Here is a 26481-nt window from a genome sequence, read left to right on the forward strand (position 1 = left end):
CACGTGTCCCAGGTGCGCCACCTGAGCGGCAGAGCGCTGATTTATAGAAATTAATTCTCTGGGGGTGTTTCAGGTGAGAAGAAAGGACCCCGTGAGACATGGATGAGGCCGGAAGTACCGATCTGGGCAACAGGGTCAGGCATACAGTTTCTTCCTTGCCTTTTTCTTTCATTTGTTGAGGCCAATGTCAAATGCACAATGAGGTTTTTTTTTTTTTTAATGTTTTTGCTACTTTATTGAAGTGTAACTGACATATGATAAACTGAACATATTTAAGGTATAGAATCGATGGGTTTTGGCATATGTCTACCTGTAGAACCATCATCACAGTAACTGTAAGAACCACACCTGTAACCCCCCAATATTTCCTCCTGGCCTTTTGTAATTCTCCCTCTTTTCTCCCACAACCCACAACACATGGAGGCAGCCTCCGATTTGATTCCCATCGTATAGACTGGTTTGCATTTTCTAGAATTTTATATAAAGGGAATCATACATTATTATTCTTGTCTGACTTGTGTTAAAACTCAGTATCATAATTTTTTTTTTAAGATTTTATTTTTAAGGGGATGCCTGGGTGGCTCATTCGGTTAAGCGTCTGACTTCAGCTCAGGTGGTGATCTCACGGTTCGTGGGTTCGAGCCCACCTTCGGGCTCTGCACTGGCAGTGAGGAACCTGCTTGGGATTCTCACTCTCTCCTCTCTCTTTGCCCCTCCCCTGCTTGCACTTTCTCTCTCTCTCTCTCTCTCAAAATAAATAAAGAAAAACCTAAAAGAAAAAGGTTTTATTTTTAAGGAATCCCTACACCCAGCGTTGGGCTCAAACTTACAACCCCAAGATCAAGAGGCTCATGCTGTACCAACAGAGCCAGCCAGGCGCCCCTTAAAACTCAGTATCATAAGTTTGAGATTCATCCATGGTATTAATATTTATTTATTTTTGAGAGAGAGAGACAGAGTGAGGGTGGGGGAGAGGTAGAGAGAGAGGGAGACACAGACTCTAAAGCGGGCTCCAGGCTCTGAGCCATCAGCACAGAGACCGACGCGGGGCTTGAACCCACGAGCTGTGAGATCATGACCTGAGCCGAAGTCAGAGGCTTAACCGACTGAGCCACCCAGGCGCCCCCATCCATGGTATTGTATTAGTAATCCATTCCCTTTTATTGCCGGATTATATTACACTCTATGGCTGTACCACACGGTCTTCATCCATTTGCCTATTGATGACCATTTGAATTGTTTCCAGTTTTGAGGTATTGTAAAATGAAGCTGTTGTGAGGGACACCTGGGTGGCTCAGTTGGTTGAGGGTCTGACTTCAGCTCCGCTCATGATCTCATGGTTCATTAGGTCAAGCCCCACATCAGGCTTTGCGCTGACAGCACGGAGCCTGCTTTGGGTTCTCTGCCTCTCTCTCTCTGGGGAGCCAAGATGGCGGAACAGCATGGAATTTTTTTTCCGTCTTGCGTCCATGAAATACAGCCAGATCAATACTAAACCATCCTGCACACTTAGAAAACTGATCTGAGGATTAATACAACGATCTGCACGACCTGAACCACAGAACTCAGCAGGGGTGCGGTGTGGAGAGGTGAACTGGGAGAGAGGGAGGTCACGGAGGGAAGGGAGCTGTTTTTGCTCTGCCTCTCCCTCTCTCTACCCGTCTCCTGCGTGCTCTCTTTCTTTCTCAAAAGTAAATAAACATTAAAATTTTTTAAAAAGAAGGAAAAGGGGCTCAGTCTGTTGAGCATCAGACTTTGGCTCAGGTCATGATCTCGCGGTTCATGAGTTTGAGCCCCACATCAGGCTCTGTGCTGACAGTTCAGAGCCTGGAGCCTGCTTCGGATTCTGTGTCTCCCTCTCTCTCTCTGCCCCTCCCCTGCTCACGTTGTCTCTCAAAAATGAATAAAAACGTTAAAAAATTGTTTTTAAATGCTAAACAAAATAAAACATAAAAAAATCATAAATAAGTAAATATGCTATGAACATATTTGTACAGTCTTTGCAGACACATATTTTCTTGCTTCCTGGTGCCTGAGTCCTAGTGAGGACTGGAACTCTGGTTCATAGGGGAGATATGCTTATTACTAGAAACTATCAAACATTTTTTCAAAATAGTTGTACCATGTTATGCCCTCACCAACAGTGTACGAGAATTCCAGTCGCCCCGCCTTTTTGCCAACATTTGGCATTGTTAGGCCTTTTGATTTTAGCCTTTCAGATGGTGAGCAGTGATATCTCATAGTGGTTTTGTTTTGCATTTCCCTTAGGATGAATGATGTTGAGCATTTTTCCATGTGATATTGGATTTTATTTTTCACTTATTTATTTTTTAAGTTTATTTATTTATTTTTGAGAGAGAGAGACAGAAAGTACAAGCAGGAGAGGGGCAGAGAGAGGCAGAGAGAATCCCAAGCAGGCTCTGCACTGTCAGCACGGAGCCTGACGTGGGGCTTGAACTCATGAACCGTAATCAGGAGTCAAATGTTCAACCGACTGAGCCTCCCAGGAGTCCCTATTTTTCATTTGAAGGTTGTGTTACTACAGGGTTGATCTTGATCTCAGGGTTGTGAGCTCGAGCCCCACAGTGGGTGTAGAGATTACTTAAAAATAACAGTAAAATCTTTTAAAAAATGAATTAAGGAGCACCTGGCTGGCTCAGTTGGTAGAACAAGTGACTCTTGTTCTCAGGGTCGTGAGTTCAAGCCCCACGTTGGGCACGGAGCCTACTTAAAAAATAATAATAATAAATTTTCTTAAAAAGATGTGTTATGGAGCACCTGAGTGGCTCACTGGGTTAAGTGTCCGACTGGCTCAGATCATGACCTTACGGCTTGTGGGTTCCAGCCCCGCCTTGGTCTCGGTGCTGACAGCTCAGACCCTGGAGCCTGCTTCAGATTCTGTGTTTCCCTCTCGCTCTCTGCCCCTCCCCCACTCATGTGCATGCGTGCACATGAGCACACTCTCTCTCAAAAATAAATAAACATTAAAAAATTTTTAAAAAGATGTGTTATTATAAACATGCTTAATGTAAGACATTCAACTACAGAAGTATATAAAGTACAAAATGAACATTTTACCTTATTCTCCCAATTTCACTCCTTTTCATTAGCTAACAGTTTATTATATAGCCCACATAAACCAGATATAATTGTACACACACACACACACACACACACACATCCCCGTTTTATTCTGCAATATCATGCATAGATTTTAAGCTAAGGGACTGACATGCCTCCTATCATTGAAACTATAGTAACGTCGATAACTGGGAGAGGAGACTGGGGCCCAGAGGGAGGTTACGACAGTTGCCAAGGTCACACAGCTCATAGGTGGCATTGCTTAGACTTGAACCCAAGTCTCTTTGGCTTCATAACTGAGATGCAGGAGCGCCTGGGTGTAACAGTTGGTTGAGCGTCCAACTTTTTTTTTTTAATAATTTGTTTAATGTTTATTTTTGAGAGAGAGAGAGAGAGAGAGAGAGAGGGAGACAGAGCACAAGTGGAGGAGGGGCAGAGAGGGAGACACAGAATCTGAAGCAGGCTCCAAGCTCTGAGCTGTCAGCACAGAGCCCGACGCAGGGCTTGAACCTGTGAACCACGATGAGATGGTGACCTGAGCCGAAGTCGGGAACGTCCAACTCTTGATCTTGGTTCGAGGTGTGGTCTCGCAGTTAGTGAGTTGGAGCCCCACATAAGGCTCTGTGTTTTTTGGTTTTTTGTTTTTAATGTTTATTTATTTTTGAGAGAGAGAGAGAGATAGAGCATGAGCTGTGGAGGGACAGAGAGAGAGAGGGAGACACGGAATCCCAACCAGGCTCCAGGCTCTGAGCTGTCAGCACAGCATTGGGCTCTATGTTGATGGCACAAACCCTGCTTGGGATTCTCTCACCTTCTCTCTGCCCCTCCCCCACTTGTTCTCTCTCTCTCTCTCTCTCTCTCTCTCTCTCTCTCACACACACACACACACACACACACACAATAAAAAAATAAACTTAAAAAAAACCCTGAGATTCTATCCTCTTACAACCTTAGATTCACTCACTCATTTATTTGCCCTTTCATTCATTCGACAAGTGCTCTCAGGGCCCAGGCCGGGCACTCCCCTGCCTTTCAGAGCCACAGATGAGCTGAGGAATCAGGTACAGTGACTAATACAATTTAGGGAGAAAGGGGCATGATGGGAGATGTAGAGGGGGCCAGTCCGACCCACTTTTCGGGTTAAGAAAGGGTCCTAGACTAGGTAACCCTGCAGGGATGTGTGAGGCGCCCACAGGAGAGAGGGTCAGGTTGCAGAAACAGCGCATGTGCGAGAGGGTGCACCCGCAGGGAGCACATCTCTCTCTGGAGGTGGGGTGGGGGTTGAGTGGAGGCAGGTGAGGTGGTGAATGCCAGCCCCAGGCCCTCCCGAGGGAGCCTGGCTCCGTCCCGAGCGTAAAGGGAAACTGGGAAAGGGTTGGAGTCATGATTTTCAGATTCCAGGGCTTTAGATTTTAGTTTCCTTCCGTCCCCATCCTACAAGATTCTTCTGCAAGGAGCACAGTGTCCTGGAGACTTGGAAGCCACCCAGGCACCATGCGCCCCAGCTGTTCCCCCACAGCAGATGCTCCTGCTGCGGGCTGCAGGCTGCCTCCTTGGTCGAGAAGGACCCTATTGCCCCCTGGTGGTGGCTGGGACTCGGCCGTGGAGGGACATTGACTCCCGCAGGGCCTGGACAAAGGGGGACAGGGAGAGGTGGAGGTCCACTGGTCCCGCTCCTCCCCTAGACCTCCTGTCTCAGCCAGCAATACCTCCACCCCCCACGTGTTGTTCACCCGAGTTTCACTCTCGAGCCCCCTTTCTGTCATTTCACTTCCTCTTTGTCCTTCCCACCCCCGGCAGCTCCCCCTTCCTTCTCCTCCCTCCACCTTTGTCACAGCCTCCCAACTGGCTTTTCTCTGCTGTCCACCCACACCACTACTCTAGTCTCTACACAGAAGCCAGAGTGGTCTTTTTTAGTTTATTTTTAAATGTTTATTTATTTTGAGAGGGAGAGAGATCAGGAGAGGGGCAGAGAGAGAGAGAATCTCAAGCAGGCTCCATGCTGAGTGCAGAGTCCTGATGCGGGGCTCGATCCCATGACCATGAGATCATGACCTGAGCTGAAATCAAGAGTTGGACGCTTAACCGATTGAGCCACCTGGGTGCCCCTTTATTATTATTCTTGAAGTAAAAGTTATACAGCAAATTGCACAAATTCTAAGTACATAGCTTGATAAATTTTTGTTTGTAATCATGCATGTAACTCCCACCCAGATCAAGATAGAACATTTCCGGCCCCCCAAACCCACGTGGTCCCCCTCCTTTCCCCCGCAACAGGTAACCTGTATTCCAATCTCAGATCCTTTGGCATGTGTCAAACTGAAAAGAAAAGAAGTCACCATAGAAGTCACACACACTCTTTTGCATCTCGCTTGTTACAGTCAGTGTTACATTTCTGAGGTTTGACAGTGGTGTTGGGCGTATTTATTCCATCGTGTTACTGAGCTACTGTTCATTTATCCATTCGATCGTTGAGGAGCATTTGGGTTGCTTCCCATTTGAGGCTAGTAAGAATAAACTGCTATGTACCTTTCGGTACAAGTCTTTGGCAGACGTAAAAACTCGTTTCTGTTAGGTACGTGCCCAGATGCAATCCTTCTTCTCTTGGCCGTTCAAATCTCTTGTAACACTTTCAAATCTCTTGTAACTGCATTTTCTGGACGCCTCCTTACTTGATAACTGCCTAAGGACAGAGACTAACACAGCACCTGGCATAGAGAAGCTAGGACAGAAGGAAGGAAGGAAATAAGGAAGGAGGGGAGGAGGAAGAGAGGGAGGAAATAAAGAAAGGAGGAAGGAAAGGAAGGAGGGAGGGAGAGAGGGGGAGAGGGTTCTTGCCTGCGTTCTTACAAAGAAGGTTAGGTCGTCTGATGAGATGCCAGTGCTGGGTTGGGGGAGAATAAGAGTGAAGATTCTAGGGGCACCTGGGTGGCTCAGTGGTTTAAGCATCTGGACTCTTGACTTTGGCTCAGGTCATGATCTCACGGTTCATGAGTTCTAGCCCCACATCAGGCTCTGCGCTGAGAGTGCGGGGCCTGCTTAGGATTCTCTGTCTCCCCCTCTCTCTCTGCCTCTGCCCCTGCCCCGGTCACTATCGCTCTCTCAAAAATAAAGAAAGAAACATAAATAAAAAAGAATGAAGATTCGAGGTTTTAGGAATATAAGGTAAAGGGAATGATAAACAAGTAACGTACTAGTCTAGGGTGTAAAATTTAAGGGCAGCAGGCTGGGAAGGGGGTGCCAAAACCTCAGTAATCAAGACAAATAACGATTTAATGAAGCATTTTTTAAGTTTTTTATTTATTTTGAGAGGGAGAGAGCAAGTGAAGGAGCAGCAGAGAGAGAGAGGGAGAGAGAGAGAGAATCCCAGGCAGGCTCCACATGGTCAGTACAGAGCCAGACACAGGGCTCGATTCCACAAACCGTGAGATCATGACCTGAGCAGAAATCAACAGTCAGAGGCTTAACCGACGGAGCCATCCGGGCGCCCCCGAAGTATTCTTAAATAAAAATTAATGCCAAAAACTCCATGATGAATAAAATGTCAAAAATGTAAACAAAACCAGGACCTGAGGCAAGAGGAGAAATACCAGTCCCATCACCCTGGTCCTGACCCTCGGGATCCTGCTGTTCCTCCTGTCCACCTGCAGGTGGTAGGGTCAGCATCCTTTTAGCAAATAGTCTTTGCTTGGCATGTGCTTTCTGGATCTGCGGAACAGCGTAGTTAAATCCATGCTGACCCGGCTGGATGGGCATTCGGTGAAACTGGGCAAGTCCCTTCCCCTCTCTGGGCCTCGATTTCCTATCTGTAAAGGGCTGGGAACTCAAATCTCATTTCTAGCTCACACTTCTCAGCCCTGAGTTCTCATTCACCCTCACTTCTTCCTGCCTTGCCATTGGGAACGTCAATTTTGTTTTTTGTTTTTTGTTTTTAATGTTTATTTACTTTTGAGAAAGAGACAGAGCGCAAGCAGGGGAAGAGCAGAGAGAGAGGGAGACACAGAATTCGAAGCAGACTCCAGGCTCTGAGTTGTCAGCACAGAGTCTGACGCAGGGCTCAAACCCGCGAACTGCGAGATCATGGCCTGAGCTAAAAGCAGGAGGCTTAACTGACTGAGCCACCCAGGCGCTCCCGGAATGTCATTGTTTTCAATTTAGAACCGAGTTGTGGTCTCTTTTTTTATCTTCCTCTGGTTGATTGAATGCTCAGCTACAAGAAACCTGTGATTTTTCTGAAGGGCAGAAGCTCCATTTTCCAAACCGTTACAGCCTTCCTAGTGTGGATAGCACGGTACGGGAGCTCACTCAATGCTTAAATAACATTTTTTTCTGGTTAGAAAGTTATTCGTATTTTTCCTTCTTTAATCTGTTTATGTGATAAATTAAGCTACGTTCCTAATGACAAAATCTCCTAATCCCAAGGGTGGGAGTAGGGACTCAAAAGTGAAAATGATCTACAGTTTTCTTTTCTTTTTCTTCTTCTTTTTAAATTGTGTTTTACTACTAAGGTAACGTGAGCAAAATGGATTGTGAATTCTATATTTTCCCAATGGTTTAGAATAGTTTAGGGGCACCTGGGTGGCTCAGTCTGACTTCGGCTCAGGTCATGGTCTCATGGTTTGTGGTTGTGAGCCCTGCATCGGGCTCTGTGCTGATGGCTCAGAGCCTGGAGCCTGTTTCAGATTCTGTGTCTCTGTCTCTCTCTCTGTCCCTCCCCCTGCTCGCGCTCTGTCTCTGTCTCTTTCAAAACTAAATAAACATTAAAAAAAATTTAGAATATTTTATATAACCTCAGAATAATCTGATCTTTAAAGGCTAGATGGGGGCCCCTGGGTGGCTCAATCAGTTGAGCATCCAACTTCGGCTCAGGCCATGATCACATGAGTGAGTTCAAGCCCCATATTGGATTCTATACTGACAGTGCAGAGCCTGCTTGGGATTCTCCCTCTCCCTCTCTCTTTGCCCCTCTCCCACTCACACACTCTTTCTCCAAATAAATAAATAAACTTAAAAAAAAAAAAGCTAGGGGCGCCTGGGTGGCTCAGTCAGTTAAGTAACTGACTTGGGCTCAGGTCATGATCTCACAGCTCGTGGGTTCGAGCCCCGCATCAGGCTCTGTGCTGACAGCTCAGAGCCTGGAGCCTGCTTCAGATTCTGTGTCTCTTTCTCTGCCTCTCCCCTGCTTGTGTTCTCTCTCTCTCTTTCTCTTACTGTCTCTCAAAAATAAATAAATATTAAAAAAAATTTTAAAGTATAATTCCTTGGGGTACCTGGGTGGCTCAGTCGGTTAAGTGTCCAACTCTTGATTTTGGCTCAGGTCATGATCTCATGGTTCCTGGGATTGAGCCTTGTGTTGAGGTCTGAGCTGACAGTGCAGAGCCTGCTTGGGATTCTCTCTCTCTGCTCCTTCCCTGCTCCCACTGGCTCGCACTTTCTCTCAAAAATAAATAAATAAACATTAAAAAAATATTTTAGAGAAACAAATTGTATCTCATAAGATTTAAGACATTCTTCTACATAAACAAAATCCCATTATCCCAAAGAAGGAAGTTCTATTATCCATCCAGGAAGAACTGGATGTAATAATATCTAGCACACTGTGTATGTTCAGATTTCTCTAACTGTGCCAATAATGTCTTCTTAGCTGTTTTCTTTTTCCCTTTTAACTCCAGAATCTAATCAAGAAGTTTCCAGTGCATTTGGTTGTCACATTTCTTTAATTTTTGAATCTGGAACAGTTATGCCTCCCCCCTCCCCCCTTTCTTAACTTTGATTTTTTTAAAGATTTTATTTAATTTATTTTTTTAAATAGGCTCTCCACATCCAGTATGGAGCCCAATTTGGGGCTTGAACTCCCAATTTTGATATCAAGACCTGAGCTGAGATCAAGAGTCTGACGCTTAACTGGCTGAGCCAGATTTTATTTTTGAAGTTTATTTATTAGGCCAGGCACCCCAGATTTTATTTTTGAAGTTTATTTATTTATTTATTTATTTATTTATTTATTGAGAGAGTGTGTGTGTGCATGCACGCGTATGAGTTGGGGAGGGGAAGAGAGAGAGGGAGAGAATCCCAACCAGGCTTTGGACTCCATGCTGAGCCTGGCTCAGGGCTTGATCTCACAACTGTGAGATGTGAGATCATGACTGACCTGAGCTGAAGTCAAGAGTCAGACGCTAAACCAACTGAGCCACCCAGGCACCCCCTCCCAGAATTTATTTTTAAGTAATTTTTTTTAATGTTTATTTTTGAGAGAGAGAGAGAGAGAGCGAGAGAGCGGGGAAGGGGCAGAGAGAGAGAGAGTGAGGGGGAGACACAGAATCTGAAGCAGGCTCCAGGCTCCGAGCTGTCAGCACCAAGCCCAATGCAGGGCTCGAACTCACAAACCACGAGATCATGACCTGAGCTGAAGTCGGACGCTTAACCGGTGGAGCCACCCAGGCACCTCAAATTTTTTTAAGTAATTTCTACACCCAATGTGGGTCTGGACCTCACAACCTTGAGATCAATAGTCTCATGCTCCAGTGACGGTGCCAGCCAGGTGCCCCATGACTTTCACCTTTTTTTTGAGTCCAGGTCCATTGTCATGTAGGATGTCCTACCATCTTAATTTGTCTGTTTCTTTAGGATTAGATTCAGGTTGAACATTTTGGGCCCCAATACTACGCAGCTGATGTTGAATATTTTCCATCACATCATCTTAGGAGGCATTTATTTTTTTATTGTTTTTTTAAAGTTTGTTCGTTGGGGCACCTGGGTGGCTCAGTCAGTTAAGCCTCCGACTTCGGCTCACGTCATGATCTTGCGGTCCCTGAGTTCGAGCCCCACATTGAGCTCTGCGCTGACAGCTCAGAGCCTGGAGCCTGTTTCAGATTCTGTGTCTCCCTCTCTCTCTGATCCTCCCCCACTCATGCTCTGTCTCTCTCTGTCTCAAAAATAAATAAACGTTAAAAAAAATTTTTTTTTAACATTTGTTTATTTATTTATTTAGAGAGAGAGAGAGAGAGAGAATCCCAAGCAGGCTCTGCACTGTCATCAGGGAGCCCGACTTGGGGCTCGAACCCACGAACCGTTAGATCGTGACCTAAGCTGAAACCAAGAGTCAGATACTTAACCAACTGAGCTAGGTGCCCGGGGATGCATTTAATATTAGTTTGTCTTATTATTATTATTATTATTATTATTATATATTTTAAAGTTTATTTCTTTTGAGAGAGAGAGAGAGAGCACAGGGCGTGCGCAGAGAGAGCAGAAGAGGGGCAGAGAGAGAGAGAATCCCAAGCAAAGCAGGCTTTGCACTGTCAGTGCAGAGCCCAAACACAGCTCGATCTCACAAACCATGAGATCATGAGCTGAACCGAAACCAAGAGTCAAACCAACTGAGCCACTCAGGCACCCCTATCATTATTATTTTTTTAAGATTTTATTTTTAAGTAATCTCTACACCCAATGTGGGACTCAAACTCACAACCCAGTGATCAACAGTCATACGCTCTACTGACTGAGCCAGACAGGGGCCCCAGTTTGTCTTACCATTGACCCAGAGTGTTTTAGAATGCAATCTCTTTAGTTATCTTTCTAATCTCTTCCATGATTCTTAGTCTGTTAAAATTTTCAACTTCTTAGGTCAATTTTGATAGTTTATATTTTGCAAAAAAAATCATCTATTTCGTTTTGTTATTCCAGCATATTACCATATTTAAAAACAATAACATCCACATCTGTGTTTCTATTGCCTTCCTCATTCCTAATGTATATTTTTGCTGTATCTCTTTGCTTTCTTTCTTTGGACTTACCTTTAGTTAAGATTGTTCTCTTGGGGCGCCTGGGTGGCTCAGTCGGTTAAGCGTCCGACTTCAGCTCAGGTCACGATCTCACGGTCTGTGAGTTCGAGCCCCGCGTCGGGCTCTGGGCTGATGGCTCAGAGCCTGGAGCCTGCTTCCGATTCTGTGTCTCCCTCTCTCTCTGCCCCTCCCCCGTTCATGCTCTGTCTCTCTCTGTGTCAAAAATAAATAAACGTTAAAAAAATTAAAAAAAAAAAAAAACAAACATATAAAGATTGTTCTCATTTTGGTGCTCCTGGGTAGCTCAGTCAGTTGAGTGTCAGAGTCTCGATTTCGGCTCTGGTCATGCATGATCCTAGGGTCGTGGGATCAAGCCCAGCATTGGGCTCCATGCTGAGTGTGGAGCCTACTTGAGATTTTCTTTATCTCTCTCCCTCTGCCCCTCTCTCAGACTTGTGCACATTCTCTCTCTCTCTCTCTCTCTCAAAAAAAAAATAATATAGATATATATCATTTTATTTGTCTTTTCAAACAATTTTTTTTCTTTTCAAACAACTTTTATTTATTCTTTTAGTATTCCCCCCCCCCATTTCATTAATGTCAGCTTTCATCTTATTTTTCCCTCTCCTTTTTACTGGTTTTTCTAATTTCTTAGGTTGAATCTTTAATTCGCTGATTTCCAGTGTTTTATAAATAAAAGCATTTAAGACTATTTTTCACCTGAGTACAACCTTAACAGTGTCCCATGGGGTTTTATTTATTTATTTTTTCAATATATGAAATTTATTGTCAAATTGGTTTCCATACAACACCCAGTACTCATCCCAAAAGGTGCCCTCCTCAATACCCATCACCCACCCTCCCCTCCCTCCCACCCCCCATCAACCCTCAGTTTGTTCTCAGTTTTTAAGAGTCTCTTATGCTTTGGCTCTCTCCCACTCTAACCTCTTTTTTTTTTCCTTCCCCTCCTCCATGGGTTTCTGTTAAGTTTCTCAGGATCCACATAAGAGTGAAAACATATGGTATCTGTCTTTCTCTGTATGGCTTATTTCACTTAGCATCACACTCTCCAGTTCCATCCACGTTGCTACAAAGGGCCATATTTTGTTCTTTCTCATTGCCATGTAGTACTCCATTGTGTATATAAACCACAATTTCTTTATCCATTCATCAGTTGATGGACATTTAGGCTCTTTCCCATGGGGTTTTAGTAGGGAGAATTCTTTTCCTTCTTGAGATATTTTAACAACAAAGGTGTGCTGGATTACTTATGTACTGAAAAATGAAGACAAAAAGACACAAAACCCAACCCCACCATTGTCCAATTATAGCATTGCAGGATTTCTCTGCTGCAGTCAGAGGGTGAGCTGCAGGAATTAGGAACGGTGATGGGCACAGAAGTAGGAGAGGGTTTGGAGACAGGCACTCTCTCAGCATGATGAGGTTCAGAAGTTGGGTCACAGCAATAGCACTACTAGGAATTTAGCCAAGGGATACAGGAGTGCTGATGCACAGGGGCACATGTACCCCAATGCTTATAACAGTGCTTTCAACAACAGGCAAATTATGGAAAGAGCCTCCATGTCCATCAACTGATGAATGGATAAAAAAGATGTGGTTTATATACACAATGGAATACTACGTGGCAATGAGAAAGAATGAAATCATGCCATTCGCAGCAATGTGGAAGGAACTGGAAGGTATTATGTTGAATGAAATAAATTAGTCAGAGAAGGACAGATATCATGTTTTCACTCATATGTGGATCTTGAGAAACTTCACAGAAGACCATGGGGGAGGGGGAGGGGGAAAAATAGTTACAAACAGAGAGGGAGGGAGGCAAACCACAAGAGACTCTTAAATACAGAGAACAAACTGAGGGTGGATGGCCGTGGGGGAGAGGGGAAAATGGGTGATGGGCACTGAGGAGGGCACTTGTTGGGATGAGCACTGGATGTTGTATGTAAGCCAATTTGACAATAAATTACATTAAAAAAAAAAAGAAGTTGGGTCAGCAGTAGGAGGGGGGGCAGTGAAATATGGGTCTCATAGAAAAAGTGCAAATGGCAAGAGACTCATCTTCAGAGTAAAAGAGGTTTGTTTGTTTGTTTGTTTAAGCAATCAAAGAAAACACCAAGGGGGGAAAAAAAAAGAAGCCATAACCCATAATCCAGAAGGCAAAGCTGTCTCCTCCATGAGACGCCATCAGCAGAAAGGTTGGGGGTATGTGGGGCTATTTTTATACTTCCAGTGAATCCTGGCAGAAAACTACTTATAAATATGCTCAAACAGCTCTTGGGTGGTCGTGCTTTTGTCATGGAAGGCGGCAGACATTTTTTGGACCCAGGGTGGGATGTTGGAAACAGATGGCTTTGATTATTGGGAATCCATTCAACAAAATAACTGCTATTTTTATTTTGTATATTAAACATCTGCTCAAACAGCTCCTCTTGGATACAAGGCATGGATGTGATGTGTTTAAGGTCGGGGTGGGGGGGGGTGCGTATCAACAGCTAGGGAAAGGGTCACAGCCTGGAAGGAAGAGAAAGAAGGAGTTGAGGGTCAAGAAGACCCCACACAGGGATGCCCCGAGGGTCTCAGCAATGAGCCCTGAGCTTGTGGACAATCAGACCCAGGAATCAAAGGCTGCCTCCCCTGCTTGCCCAATGACAGGCACCTGAGATACCGCCAGGGTGGGCAGCTGGTGAAGAAGGGAGGCAGCTCCCCAAGATGGACTCCCTTGTCTACCTGCTTCCTGACTCCGGGGAGAGAGCTGGAGACACCCAGTATGACTGAAGACAAGGAGCCAGGGCCCAGGCTATGCATAAATGGAAAGTGGGGAAACTGATGTCCAGAGGGAAAAAGTGACTGGCTAGAGTCACCCAACGGGGCAGGACCAGACTGTGAGTGCTGGACTCCTGAGCCCCCAGAGGTGAGAGTCGTGCTGGGTCTGAACCTGGGTGGGGAGGACTCCGGGTCCTGACTCTCCCTGGAGTAAGGCAGAAGTCGGCTGCTGTCAGGGAGAGGGGTGAGTGGGGGAAAGCGGAGGTGGGAAGACAGCAGACAAAGAGAGGAGGGAGAGGGAGGAGGGGCGTGGAGAGGAGACAGGAAGCTGGAGGGGCCAGAAAGACAGCCTGTGTTTAATTGGGAGTTGGGAGGGGCGGGCAATCCTGCTTTTTTTAGGCTACTGAGAGATTTTCAGGGTCTGCTTGACAGGACACTGGTGAGGGGGGTGGCATGTGATGAGGATCCCAGGGCACCCCGTCATGAGCTAGAGTGGGAGTTAAGGTATTGCTAAATCACACTCTAGATTCTAATGATGGAGCAGCCATCCTCCCAGCCACACTCAGAGCTGGGCAGACCCAAGTTTTGCAGGTAGAACCTTGAGGCTTCGACAAGTATGGGGGGCTCCCTTTAAAAAATAAAACATTTGGGGTGCCTGGGTGGCTCAGTAGGTTGAGTGGCCAACTTCGGCTCAGGTTATGATCTCACGGTTCATGGGTTCAAGCCCCACGTCGGGCTTTGTGCTGACAGCACGGAGCCTGCTTTGGGTTCTCTGACTCCCTCTCTCTCTCTCTCTCTCTGCTCCTCCGCTGCTCACATTCTCTCTCTCTCAAAAATAAATGAACGTTAAAAAAAAAGAAGAAAGGGGGAGACCGGAGATCTTGCAACTGGAGCAGCATGGCCAAGCCTTGTGGGGTGCGCCTGAGCGGGGAAGCCCGCAAACAGGTGGATATCTTCAGGCAAAATCTTTTTCAGGAGGCAGAGGAATTCCTCTACAGATTCTTGCCACAGAAAATCATACACCTGAATCAACTCTCGCAAGAGGACTCCCTCAATGTGGCTGACCTGACCTCTCTCCGGGCCCCACTAGACATCCCCATCCCAGACCCCCCACCCAAGGAGGATGAGATGGAAACAGATAAGCAGGAGAAGAAAGAAGTCCCTAAGTGTGGCTTTCTCCCTGGAAATGAGAAGGTTCTCACCCTACTTGCCCTGGTTAAGCCAGAAGTGTGGACTCTCCAAGAAAAATGCATTCTGGTGATCACATGGATCCCGCACCTGATCCCCAAGATTGAGAGGATGGAAATGACTTTGGGGTGGCAATCCAGGAGAAGGTGCTGGAGAGGGTGAATGCAGTCAAGACCAAAGCGGAAGCCTTCCAAACAACCATTTCCAAGTACTTCTCAGAACGCGGGGATGCTGTGGCCAAGGCCTCTAAGGAGACTCGTGTAATGGATTACCGGGCCCTGGTACATGAGCGAGATGAGGCAGCCCGTGGGGAGCTCAGGGCCATGGTGCTGGACCTGAGGGCCTTCTACGCTGAGCTTTGTCATATCATCTGCAGCAACCTAGAGAAAATTATCAACCCAAAGGGTGAAGAGAAGCCATCTATGTACTGAGCCCAGGGCCAGAAGGGAAATAAATGATCTATGCTTTGTGTGGAAAAAAAAAAAAAAAAAAAAAGGAAGAAAGGAAGAAAGAGAAAACATCGGGGCACCTGGATGGCTCAGGTTATGATCTCAAGATTTGTGGGTTCGAGCCCCATGTCAGGCTCCACACTAACAGTGCAGAGCCTGCTTGGGACCCTCTGTGTCCCTCTCTCTCTGTCCCTCCCCTGCTTGCTGTCCTGTCTGTCTCTCTCTCTCAAAATAAATAAATAAACTAAAAAAAAAAAAAAAAAGGTAAAGAAAACACAATTACAAAAACAAAATCAGACATGGAGCTTTGGAAGGGGCCTCTACCTCTGCTCAGCGCCTTCTCTGGTTTCTTCTCTCTCATCCTTTGTAAACCAAGGCCCACCACTCCCAGAGGGGGAGGTGGGAGCAGGTGATGTCAAGAGCACGGACTTGGAGGTCAGACAAACCTGGGCCGGAATTCTGGCTAAGCCACTTCCTGCGCGAGCCAGGCAAGTCACTTCATTCTTGAGACCTCAGTTTTCTCATCTGTAAAAGGGGCAGGATAATATTTGCCTCCTCAGAACCACTGTCAAAATAAAATAAAAGAGTAACACGTGGAGCCCTTGGCACAGTGCCTAACACGTCACAAGCACTTAATAAATGCTTGATGCATTTACGCCTGATATGGCGTAAGCATTTGGTTTATGATTATAATAATCACCCAAAATGATTCAGTTTCACTTCAACTGGCACTTCTTCCAGGATGTCCCTTGTCAAAAATTGAAGTATAGCATACATCCAGCAAGTACATGATTCAGTGTACAGCCTGGTGAACTTTTCCATAAAAATGCACCCAAGTTATCACCACCCAGATCAAGACACAGAGCATTAGGGCACCTGGCTGGCTCAGTCAGGGGAACGTGTGACTCTTGATCTTGGGGTTGTGAGTTCAAGCCGCACATGTGGAACGGAGTTTACTTAAAATTAAAAATTAAAAAAAAGGGGCGCCTGGGTGGTTCAGTTGGTTGGGCATCCGACTTTAGCTCAGGTCATGATCTCACAGTCCGTGAGTTCGAGCCCCGCATCGGGCTCTGCGCCACAGCTCAGAGCCTGATGCCTGCTTCGGATTCTGTGTCTCCCTCTCTCTCTGCCCCTCCCCTGCTCATGCTCTGTCTCTCTCTGTCTGAAAAATAAATAAAAACATTAAAAAAAATTAAAAAAATAAAAAAGACAGAGCCTCCGGAGTCCCCTCATCTCTCTTCCCAGGGAGTATCCTTGCCTTCCATCCCCATGAGAAAGTCATTAACCTGAGCTCTACCATCATAGATTAGACTGTTCTTGAAGCTTTATATGCATGGACTCGTAGTGTATCCTTCTGTGTCTGGCTCAAAGAAGTTCTGAACTATGTGGTTAAGAGTTCAGGCTTCGGGGGCGCCTGGGTGGCTCAGTCGGTTAAGCGTCCGACTTCGCTCAGGTCACGATCTCGCGGTCCGCGAGTTCGAGCCCCGCGTCGGGCTCTGGGCTGATGGCTCAGAGCCTGGAGCCTGCTTCTGATTCTGTGTTCCCCTCTCTCTCTGCCCCTCCCCCGTTCATGCTGTGTCTCTCTCTGTCTCAAAAATAAATAAACGTTAAAAAAAAAAAAAAAGAGTTCAGGCTTCAGGCTCAGTCACGCCTGGTTCAAATCCTGGTTCAGCCAAGCCTTTGCTATGTGCCTCAGGCTGTGCTATGTCTCAGTGTCTGCATCCGTGAAATGCACGTAAGTCATCATACCTACCTGATAGGATTTTGAGGGAGATTAAATGAGATATTGTGCTTGAAGCATTTGGCAACCAAGGGTGCCCGAGAAGTGGCAGGGGCTGTTTTTATTCATCTCAGTTATGCTCAGCCCCTCCCGTGTCCGTCCCCAGGAGAGTCCCAGAGACTCCATGGCTCTGACCTGAACTATTGCCCTAGTCTCCCTTGGTGCCTTCAACTCCGACCCAGCCTGCTCTCAGCTGCTAAGCGGGCCGGGCCAACACGGCCACAGGTGGGTCACTGGGCGCCCCCACTTTCCCACGTGAACTCCAGCTCAGCCTTGAAGTCTCAACTTTGCCTTTCCCAGGAGTCCTTTCCAAATCCCTGGCTGGACTGGGTGCCCCTCTGCAGGCCTCCCTGGCTCCCCGTTCCTGCCCTGGCAGAGTACTCGGCCTTGCATTTTGTCACCCCGGAGTGCTCAGCGCCTGGCAGAGTGCCCAGCACACCACAGGCACCTGATGCATATTTCTTAACTGTTAAATGGATAAATAAATAAAGGTCTCTCCCATATTTGAAAACCTTCCATGGGTCTCGTGGAGAGAGAAATGAAGTCCAAACCACAGAGTACTGTACTCTACGGTCCCTCCTCACCACATGGCATGGTTTGGATCCTTTCTCTTGTTGGCTGTGAGAGCTCAGATGAACGGCTTGGTTTCCTCATCTGTAAAATGGGGATAATAATAGTAAATAACTCACAGGTGACCATTAGCGTTCAATGAATTGATAAATGTGAAGAGCTTGGAATAGTGATTGACCTATAGTATGTCCCACATAAGCTAGTTGTTGTCCTCATCCTCTTATTCCCCCTCCTGTTCCCCCTCCTCCCCCTCCTCCCTCCACCCCCCTCGTCAACACTATTTTGCTGGGGGAGGGGTAGCCACCTGGCTATGCAGGGTGAGGGAGGGGACCTGGTGGCAGGACTGCTCCTTTTCTTCACCAGTCCTCATTTTCAGCCCCGTCCCTCACTCCTACCTTTGGAAGGACGTGGTACCAATGAATCCTGAGCCGTTCCAAGGTCCTGTGGTTGAGTCCGCTGGTCTCTTTTTGAAGATTCGTGTTTCCACTTCCTCTTTTCTCCGCAGTCATGAATTACGTGCTGTTCACCTTCCAGACTTTTGTCGCTCATCTCCCATTCCCTCCTTTTCCCGTTCTTTGTGTCCTTGTGGATTTTAACTTCTTATAATTCCCCTGCTATTTCTTTAGCGGGGTTTCAGGAGGAAAAGGATTCCACATCATATAACCGGATTTATTTTTCTATAAACAAACAAAATTCTGAAACAAAAAATTAACTGTTCTTTATTCTTGGGGAAGGGGCACATGGGAATTTGCTTTATTACTTTTCTGTGTTTTTAAAATGTTTTGTTTAAAAAAAGAGAAGTTCTGGGCGCCTGGATGGCTTAGCCGGTTAAGCATCCGACGCAATTTCGGCTCAGGTCATGATCTCATGGTTTGTGAGTTTGAGCCCCGAGTCAGGCTGAAGCCTGCTTGGCGTTGTCTCTCTCCCCTCTCTCTGTCCCTACCCTGCAAGCTCTCTCTATCTCTCAAAATAAATAAATAAACTTAAAAAAAATTTTTTTTAAAGAGAGGCTCTCCTCTATTCAAAAAAGTGCCTTTGATCCTGATCTGTGGTTCTAGCTGTTCTTTTTTTTTTTTTTTCTCATCTTTCTTCCAGAAGAATAAGTCCATACCTTTTTGTAGGCTTGGAATTAGTCCTCACCTTTCTGCACAGTGACAAACATCCCAGGTCACCAGTGAGTTTTCAACTGCCACAACCACTACAGTTTTCCTTTTTTTTAATATTATTATTTTTTTTTTTTATTTTTGAGAGAGAGAGAGACAGACAGACAGCACAAGCAGGGGAGAGGCAGAGAGAGGGAGACACAGAATTGGAAGCAGGCTCCAGGCTCTGAGCTGTCAGCGCAGAGCCCAATGCGTGGCTTGAACCCAGGAACTGTGAGATCATGACCTGAGCCCAAGTCGGATACTTAACAGAATGAGCCACCCAGGCACCTGTCCTTTTTTTTTTTTTTTAAGTTTATTTATTTTGAGAGGGTGAGAGACAGAGAGTGAGCGCTTGAGTGTATGTGCACACGTGACTGTTCATGAACAGGAGAGAGGCAGAGAGAAAGGGAGAGAGAGAATCTCAAGCAGGCTCTGTGCTGTCATCTCAGAGCCTGACACGGGGCTTGATCCCACGGACCGTGAGATCATAACCTGAACCCAAACCAAGAGTTGTATATTTAACCAATTGAGCCACCCAGGTGCCCTGGAAGTTTTTCATTTTTACTGGAGCTTTGCAGCATAATGCGGTGTTGGGTCTCCTGGCTTTGTGCACTCCTGGCTCACCCATACTTCCCTGGCCTTTTCCCTTCTGCCTCCTTCGGTGTCTGCTCCTTTTGCTCAGTCCCTACCCCCCTTTTTTAGAGGCAGGGGAGGTGCAGAAGAGAGGGAGAGAAAGAAAAGATAATCCTTATTTTTTATTATTTTTTAATGTTTATTTATTTTTGAGAGACAGAGCATGAGTGGGGGAGGGCAGAGAGATCGGGAAACAGAATCCGAAGCGGGCTCCAGACTCTGAGCTGTCAGCACAGAGCTGGACGCGGGGCTTGAACTCACAGACGCCGAGATCATGACCTGAGCTGAAGTCGGACGCTTAACCGACTGAGCCACCCAGGCGCCACTATTTTAAAATAATTCTTAGGGGGCGCCTGGGTAGCTCAGATGGTTAAGTGTCTGATTCCTGATTTCTACTCAGGTTATGATCACACAATTCGTGAGCCCCGTGTGTGGCTCTGCCCCTGCCTGGGATTCTCTCTCTCAGAATAAACAAATGTAAAAAAGTAATAAAAATAAATAATTCTTAAGTAACCACCATTACTCACTAATGGTATCTGTGCATCTTCTCAGACCTTGCAATCACATGGGACATCGGACATCAACTCTCATTTCCTGTTCCACCTTGATTTACAGGAGTTATTTGCTTCTTGTCGCATCAATTGATGAAAACCCACATTTACAAAGATACAATGTCATAGAAAAGAATGTAGTAAAGTTTAATGCTGAAATTGTTAACTATTTCCAGCTACTAGTTTTCACAGTGTCCAATAGATGATATTGTTTCTCTCCAGAATTTAAAATATTTTACAATGCTCCTGTTAATTTGCTGTGGCACCCCAGGGTGCCTGAGCACACAGTTTGGGAACCATGGGTCTATGCTCTTTTCTTTGATTGGATTCGATCTTTCTCTCCTCAGCTTCTGGACTCAGCTCAAATGCTACTTCTTCCACGAATCTTTCTGGCCAAACTGGCCAGAAGCAAAACACACCTAAACAAAACTATTTCCCCAGTTGGAATGAAAATTCCTTCCTCTGGGATCTTACGACAATTTAACGTAAAGCGTAAAGTGTAGAAGATACAAATTGTTCTCTGATATCCACAATGTAAAAAATGCCACATTTCTTTATTTTTCTAAATCAGAATAAAACCAGCTTTAAGCCCCCACTGGCTGAGGTCACTGGGACTCCTAGTATCTGGCATTTGGGAGTAGCCCTTTCCTTGTTCCTACGGTTTTCACAGTCCAGGCAAGTCTGAACTGCCCCTATCAGCTGTCCATGGAGGCTTCCTCTGAAGGGTTCACCAGTTCATTCAAAAGTGGCTGGCCCGAATCTCTGCCGCAGAGCCGGGCTGAGCAGAGGGACTCTTTCTTGACCGTCAAGACTGTGTGGGAAAGGTTTTGGTGGTTGATGGCAGGCATTCATACCACCGCTGCCCCTGTCCAGAGCCCTGCCCCTAATGGGACTCTATGTGAGCAGGGTAAAATCCGGTGCCTCTCTGGGAACCTGTTGCATGCCAGAATCCAACCTTTCCCCTTTGGGAAGAGGTATTAGTCCCTCAGAGTTTGGATGCAGGTGGCTTGGGGGCCGGATGTGTCCCTCTGATGTTTGGCCAATGTGGTGTTATTAAAAAAATAATCTTTCTTTCTTATTTATTTATTAAAAATTTTTTAATGTTTATTATTTTTGAAAAAGGGCGAGACAGAGGGCAAGCGGGGGAGGAGGGGCAGAGAGAGAGGGAGACACAGAATCGGAAGCAAGGCTCCAGGCTCTGAGCTGTCAGCACAGAGCCCAACGCAGGGCTGGAACTCACAGACCATGAGATCATGACCTGAGCTGAAGTCAGCTGCTTAACCGACTGAGCCACCCAGGTGCCCCTAATCTTTTTTTTTTTTTTAATTTATTTTATTCTGAGAGAGAGAGAGAGAGAGAGAGAGAAAACATGAGCGGGGGGCGGGGAGCAGAGAAAATCCCAAGCAGGCTCCATGCTATCAGCACAGAGCCTGATGTAAGGGCTTGAACTCACCAACCATGAGATCATGACCTGATCCGAAATCAAGAGTTGCATGACCAAACCAACGCGCCCCCTAGGCACCCCTAAAGATTATTTTTTAGTCCACTGTGATACTTAACCATTGGGAGATGTCACAATTCCTACAGTCAAGATTCTAGGTCGCCGCATGGAAACTATTGATTGGAGCTGAGTAAGGACTCCCCTCTGGGCAAGGTATATGGTCTGCAGTTGTCTTATCTGTGGTGTCCTTACCTCTGCATGGCCTCTACAGTCCTTTGAATTTGAGACCCTGGCCTAGACTTTGAAAACAAAGCCCTTTGGGGGCGCCTGGGTGGCTCAGTCGGCTAAGCGGCCGACTTCAGCTCAGGTCACGATCTCACAGTCCGTGAGTTCGAGCCCCGCGTCGGGCTCTGGGCTGATGGCTCAGAGCCTGGAGCCTGCTTCCGATTCTGTGTCTCCCTCTCTCTCTGACCCTCCCCCGTTCATGCTCTGTCTCTCTCTGTCTCAAAAATAAATAAAATGTTAAAAAAAAAAAAAAGAAAACAAAGCCCTTTTGATATTATTTTCTGACCTCAAATACAAAAATCTGTTAACTCACTCTTGGGGGGCAAGGATCTACCAAACTCAAGAACTCCAAGCCCAGCGGCTCTTTGTAGGTGCTGGGACGGTGGGTGGCCGCAACGGAGACAATTACTTTTTCATTCTCTGCCAATGACTCTACAGCAGCAAAATAGGCAAGACACAGCCTCATGTTATGTCACTTTAAAGGATATTAATAGCTAACATGCACTGGGTCCTGACTAGGTTCCCAGTCCTAGGTAAAAAATCTTGTAAATATTATTTTGTTTAATTCTTTAGAAACTGCTTTTTTTTTTTTTTACATTTTAAAAAATGTTTTTATTTATTTTTGAGACAGAGAGAGACAGAGCATGAGCAGGGGAGGGGCAGAGAGAGAGGGAGACACAGAATCTGAAACAGGCTCCAGGCTCCGAGCTGTCTGCACAGAGCCCGACGCGGGGCTCCACCGCAGAGTGTGAGATCATGACCTGAGCTGAAGTCGGATGCTTAACCGACTGAGCCACCCAGGTGCCCCTAGAAACTGCTTCTAAAAGAATGTAGCGGAAACCACAGGGTGCCTGGGTGGCTCAATGGGTTAAGCATGGGGCTTCAGCTCAGGTCATGATCTCAGAATCCTTGAGTTCGAGCCCCTTGTCAGGCTCTGTGTCAACAGCTCAGAACCTGGAGTCTGCTTCAGATTCTGTTGTCTCCCTCTTTCTCTGCCCCTCCCCTGCTCACACCCTTGTCTCTCTCAAAAACAAAATAAAAACATTAAAAAAAATTTTTTTAAATAAATAAAAGAATGTAGGGGAATCTAAATGACCAGTGGTCATGAGAACGGGTGGGGGTTAACATGGAAAAACGCAGCTGATGATGCAGCTTAAAAAAAGGGAGGTAGGTGCAAGCTCGGAGACCGTCGGAGAAGAGGCCTGGACCTGGACCCAGGGCTCTCCAACAGGCCTTGGGTATGCGGGGGACCCACGCCACTGGATCCACAGTATAACCAGGTTTCGTGGCAGCAAATGTACCCCATTTCTTCCGTCTCAACTTGGTCTGCCCCATTGCCTATTCTGGCTCGTCTGTCCCTCTCTCCCCTCCTTTGGTCACTCCACGCTGTTCCCCGTCCTTATCCCAAACCTCCAGCGCTCCACTCTGCATCCATCCCCCCACCTGCTTATCTCCTGTTGGTGCAGTGGCCAAGCCACAAACAGGCTCTCTGCCGTCACATGACCCGTGCGTAAATCACAGGACTCTTCCTACCCCCAGCGGCTGGTCCGCACCAGGGCTCTGCAGAGCCTGCAGGCCGCGCATGCGCAGCTGCAAGCGCACCTGCCGGGCAGCGGACCATCCCAGCGCTTCCTGCGGCCGCAGCCCCGCCCCGCGCTCAGGCTGGGCTGGCTGCTTACGTATTCCCTAGAGATCCAAGTTGCGTTTGTTGCTACTCTTCCAGCAAACAGTCTACACAGCCAACCCTTCTCCTTAGGTCATGACACTGGGACCGCGACTGGGTGTTGGACGTTCTTCCCTGGGCATCAGGAAGTCAGAGCACGAGTCCCGGGTCTGCGCTTAGAGCCATGCGACCTTGGGCAAGTGATTTGACCTCCCTATGCACGAGGAAAATTAAATAATGAGAACACTGACTTCATGGGGCTATAGTGAAAATTCATGAGAGCCCTTTGCGTGGTGCCTGGGATGTATCAAATGTATATGCAAATAAGGAATACAGAGCAAAGGGGGATTTTACCTTAGCGTGTCGGTCATCTTGCTGGCCTCTCTGAGGCCAAGAAGTTTTCCTGTCTTTGTTTCACAGACTTGGAAAGCAAGGCTCAGAGATGTCAAAGAGGTCTCATGCCGGGTCTTGGATTCCACATCCAGGAAGATTCCAATCTACCACTCCGGGGTTGGGTTCCTGAGTGAGTTCACAGACTGTCACCCCACCTGCTTTTTCAACCATCCTATTTAGAATAACACCCGTTCTGATTTTTGCCATCCCTAGTGAACATCTCAGGTACACATCCACAGGAAAAGATTTCTTTTTTTGTCCTTCCTTCTGCAGAAAATAACAAGCTGCTATATATATATATATTTTTTTTGCCTGTGACCTCTGAGGAAGTCCCCACACAGATTCCAGGCTACCAAAATGTCCTGGAGCCCTGCAGTGAGGCCTACTCCTGGGGGTTTTCCTCTCTATCCTGCCCCTCAGACTCTCTCCCATTCACACAGGTCCCCTCTCCGATCCTGGAAAAGCCACACTCTTCTCTGGCACTTGGTTTTTGCATTTTCTGGGACACTCTCCCAGCACACTCTTGCTCCCTGTTACTCATGTAAGGAGGCCTGCCCTGACTGTACCACACCAGGCCCACTGAGTCAGGTGCTCTGTCACTCATTCTCACAGCCCCTGTCCTGCTTCAGCACTTATTAGGACAGTGACTCAATGCTGTGTCTGACTTCTTGATTCCTGTCTTGTTTCCTCAGCTAGAATACTGGCTCCTTGAGGGCAGTCTCTGCTGGCTGAGGGGTGGGGGTGGGGGTGGGGGTGCGTGCAGCATTAAAGTGCATCCTAGGCTCCCTCACAGTTACAAATTATCTCCTCCTCTGAATGCACCCTGAGACTATTAATACCTTGGGTAAAAGGCAGAGCCTAGACTGTAAAATGATAGGCATGTGAAAGTTCTGTTGGGGTAGATTGGGGTGGGAATGAGAAGGTGGTCACATCTTCCTAGAAGTGTGGCCTGTTGTCCTGGCTCTGCCATTGTTCATTGTGCGGGACCTCTGGAAAGTCCTCCTTTGGCCTCAGCTTCTTTAGCTATTGCTCAGTATAAAATAATGATTCAGAATTGAGATTCTGGAATTGGATCTTTGTCACTTACTAGCAAAGCACTTATCTGAATCTCAATATCTTCACCTGTAAATATTATTACCTTTTTTTTTTAAGTTTATTTTTTTTGGGGGGGGGGAGGGGGAGAGAGACAATCTTGAGCAGGCTCCACACTGGCAGCGAGGAGCCGGATGCAGGGCTTGAACTCAACAACTGTGAGATCATGACCTGAGCCGAAATCAAGAGTCAGTCACTTAACCAACTGAGCCCCCGGGCCCCCTATTTTTAATAATATTAAGAGGACTTAGCTCACAGAGTTGTTCCAAAATTTTAATGAGTATTCACTGATTTTATGAACATTAGCTCTTCTGTCCTTTTTGGTTTTTAATTGGCTCAACTCATTTGCTTTTCTTTGAGGTCAGAGGTGAGTCCTGTGCCACATTTGAAAAGTAACCTCCCCCATCAACAAAGAAAGTCCACCAAAAACTGACCTGGGATCACTTTGGTAACATGGACTCCTGTAAGGAGATGCTGAGACCTGAGACGTCCTGCAGCATGTTCCTATCAGATTTGGCACTTAGAAATTTCTAGTCTTTGCAGGGTGCCTGGCTGGCTTAGTCCATAGAGCATGCGACTCTTGATCTCAGGGTTGTGAGTTGGAGCCCCACACTGGGTGTGGACATTACTTAGAAATGAAGTCTTATGGGGCGCCTGGGTGGCTCCGTTGGTTAAGCATCGACTTCGGCTCAGGTCATGATCTCAGGGTCTGTGCCGACAGCTCAGAGCCTGGAGCCTGCTTGGGATTCTGTGTCTCGCTCTCTCTCTGCCCCTCACCCACTCGCTGTCTCTCTCTCTCTCTCTCTCTCTCTCTCTCACTCTCACAAAATAAACATTAAAAAGTGAAGTCTTATTAAAAAAAAAAAAAAAAAAAAAGAATTTTCTAGCCTTTGAGTGCCCAGAGACTTGGATAGGTGTCTGTATTGTACATGGCTGCAGCTGCAATGCCCAGAATAGTAGCTTGTATGTAGTAGTGGTGGGAGACCAGTAAATATTTGTCAGTGACTATTACACAGCCTGAGAGCAACTCTCGTGCTCAATTCTCGTAGCCTCAGGTTTTGTTTTGTTTCCATCTGAGAATGGAGATTAAAAACAATGCTTAATTATTGGGGAGTTGATGAGATGATGCAGTCAGACGCTCAGCATGGAGCCTGACACACAAGAGCTCAGTGAATGGTGGCTATGTGGATATAGGTACCGGGAGAAAGATAACGTCGATAAACCTCCAGTTATGTTGTGGTTAGGAGGCTCTGAGTTCCTAATGTGGGCAGGGGGGGGAAATGGAGGGTTCCCAGAAAGAGGAAAGACAGGACATAACGCGGTTTCAGGACGACGGAGCTCGTCAGTAGCCCGTGGCCAGGTGCGGAGGCGGCGGCGGAGACTTTAGGACCCTGCGCCCTGGGAGCGCGCGACTGGCCGGGTGCGCGCGGCGCGTGAGGTGAGGGGGAGGGCGCGGCTTTCGCGCCAGCCAGGAACCGCCTCGCGCCCAGCCGCATCTCGGCGGGCGGGGCCGAGCCCCCGGGCCGCAGTGCGATTGGCGGAGGCGCGCGGGTGACGGGGACGGCTGGCACGAGGCCCCGCCCCCGGCCGGCCCCGCCCGCCCGCGCGCGCGCGCGCGCGCGCGCGCCGGCAGGTCGGCAGC

At 47.0% G+C, this 26481-nt stretch overlaps 1 protein-coding gene across 1 annotated transcript; it reads left to right on the top strand.

Moving 5' to 3' along the window:
* Positions 1-14521: 14521 nt before the first annotated feature.
* Positions 14522-15309, top strand: LOC122205167 (proteasome activator complex subunit 2-like). The gene is given in 2 exon segments (XM_042913304.1): positions 14522-14942; positions 14945-15309. Coding segments are annotated over 2 exon segments (720 nt in total). The 5' UTR covers positions 14522-14546; the 3' UTR covers positions 15269-15309.
* Positions 15310-26481: the final 11172 nt, after the last annotated feature.

Source organism: Panthera leo, chromosome D4, assembly GCF_018350215.1.
Source record: "Panthera leo isolate Ple1 chromosome D4, P.leo_Ple1_pat1.1, whole genome shotgun sequence".
NCBI lineage: Eukaryota > Metazoa > Chordata > Mammalia > Carnivora > Felidae > Panthera > Panthera leo.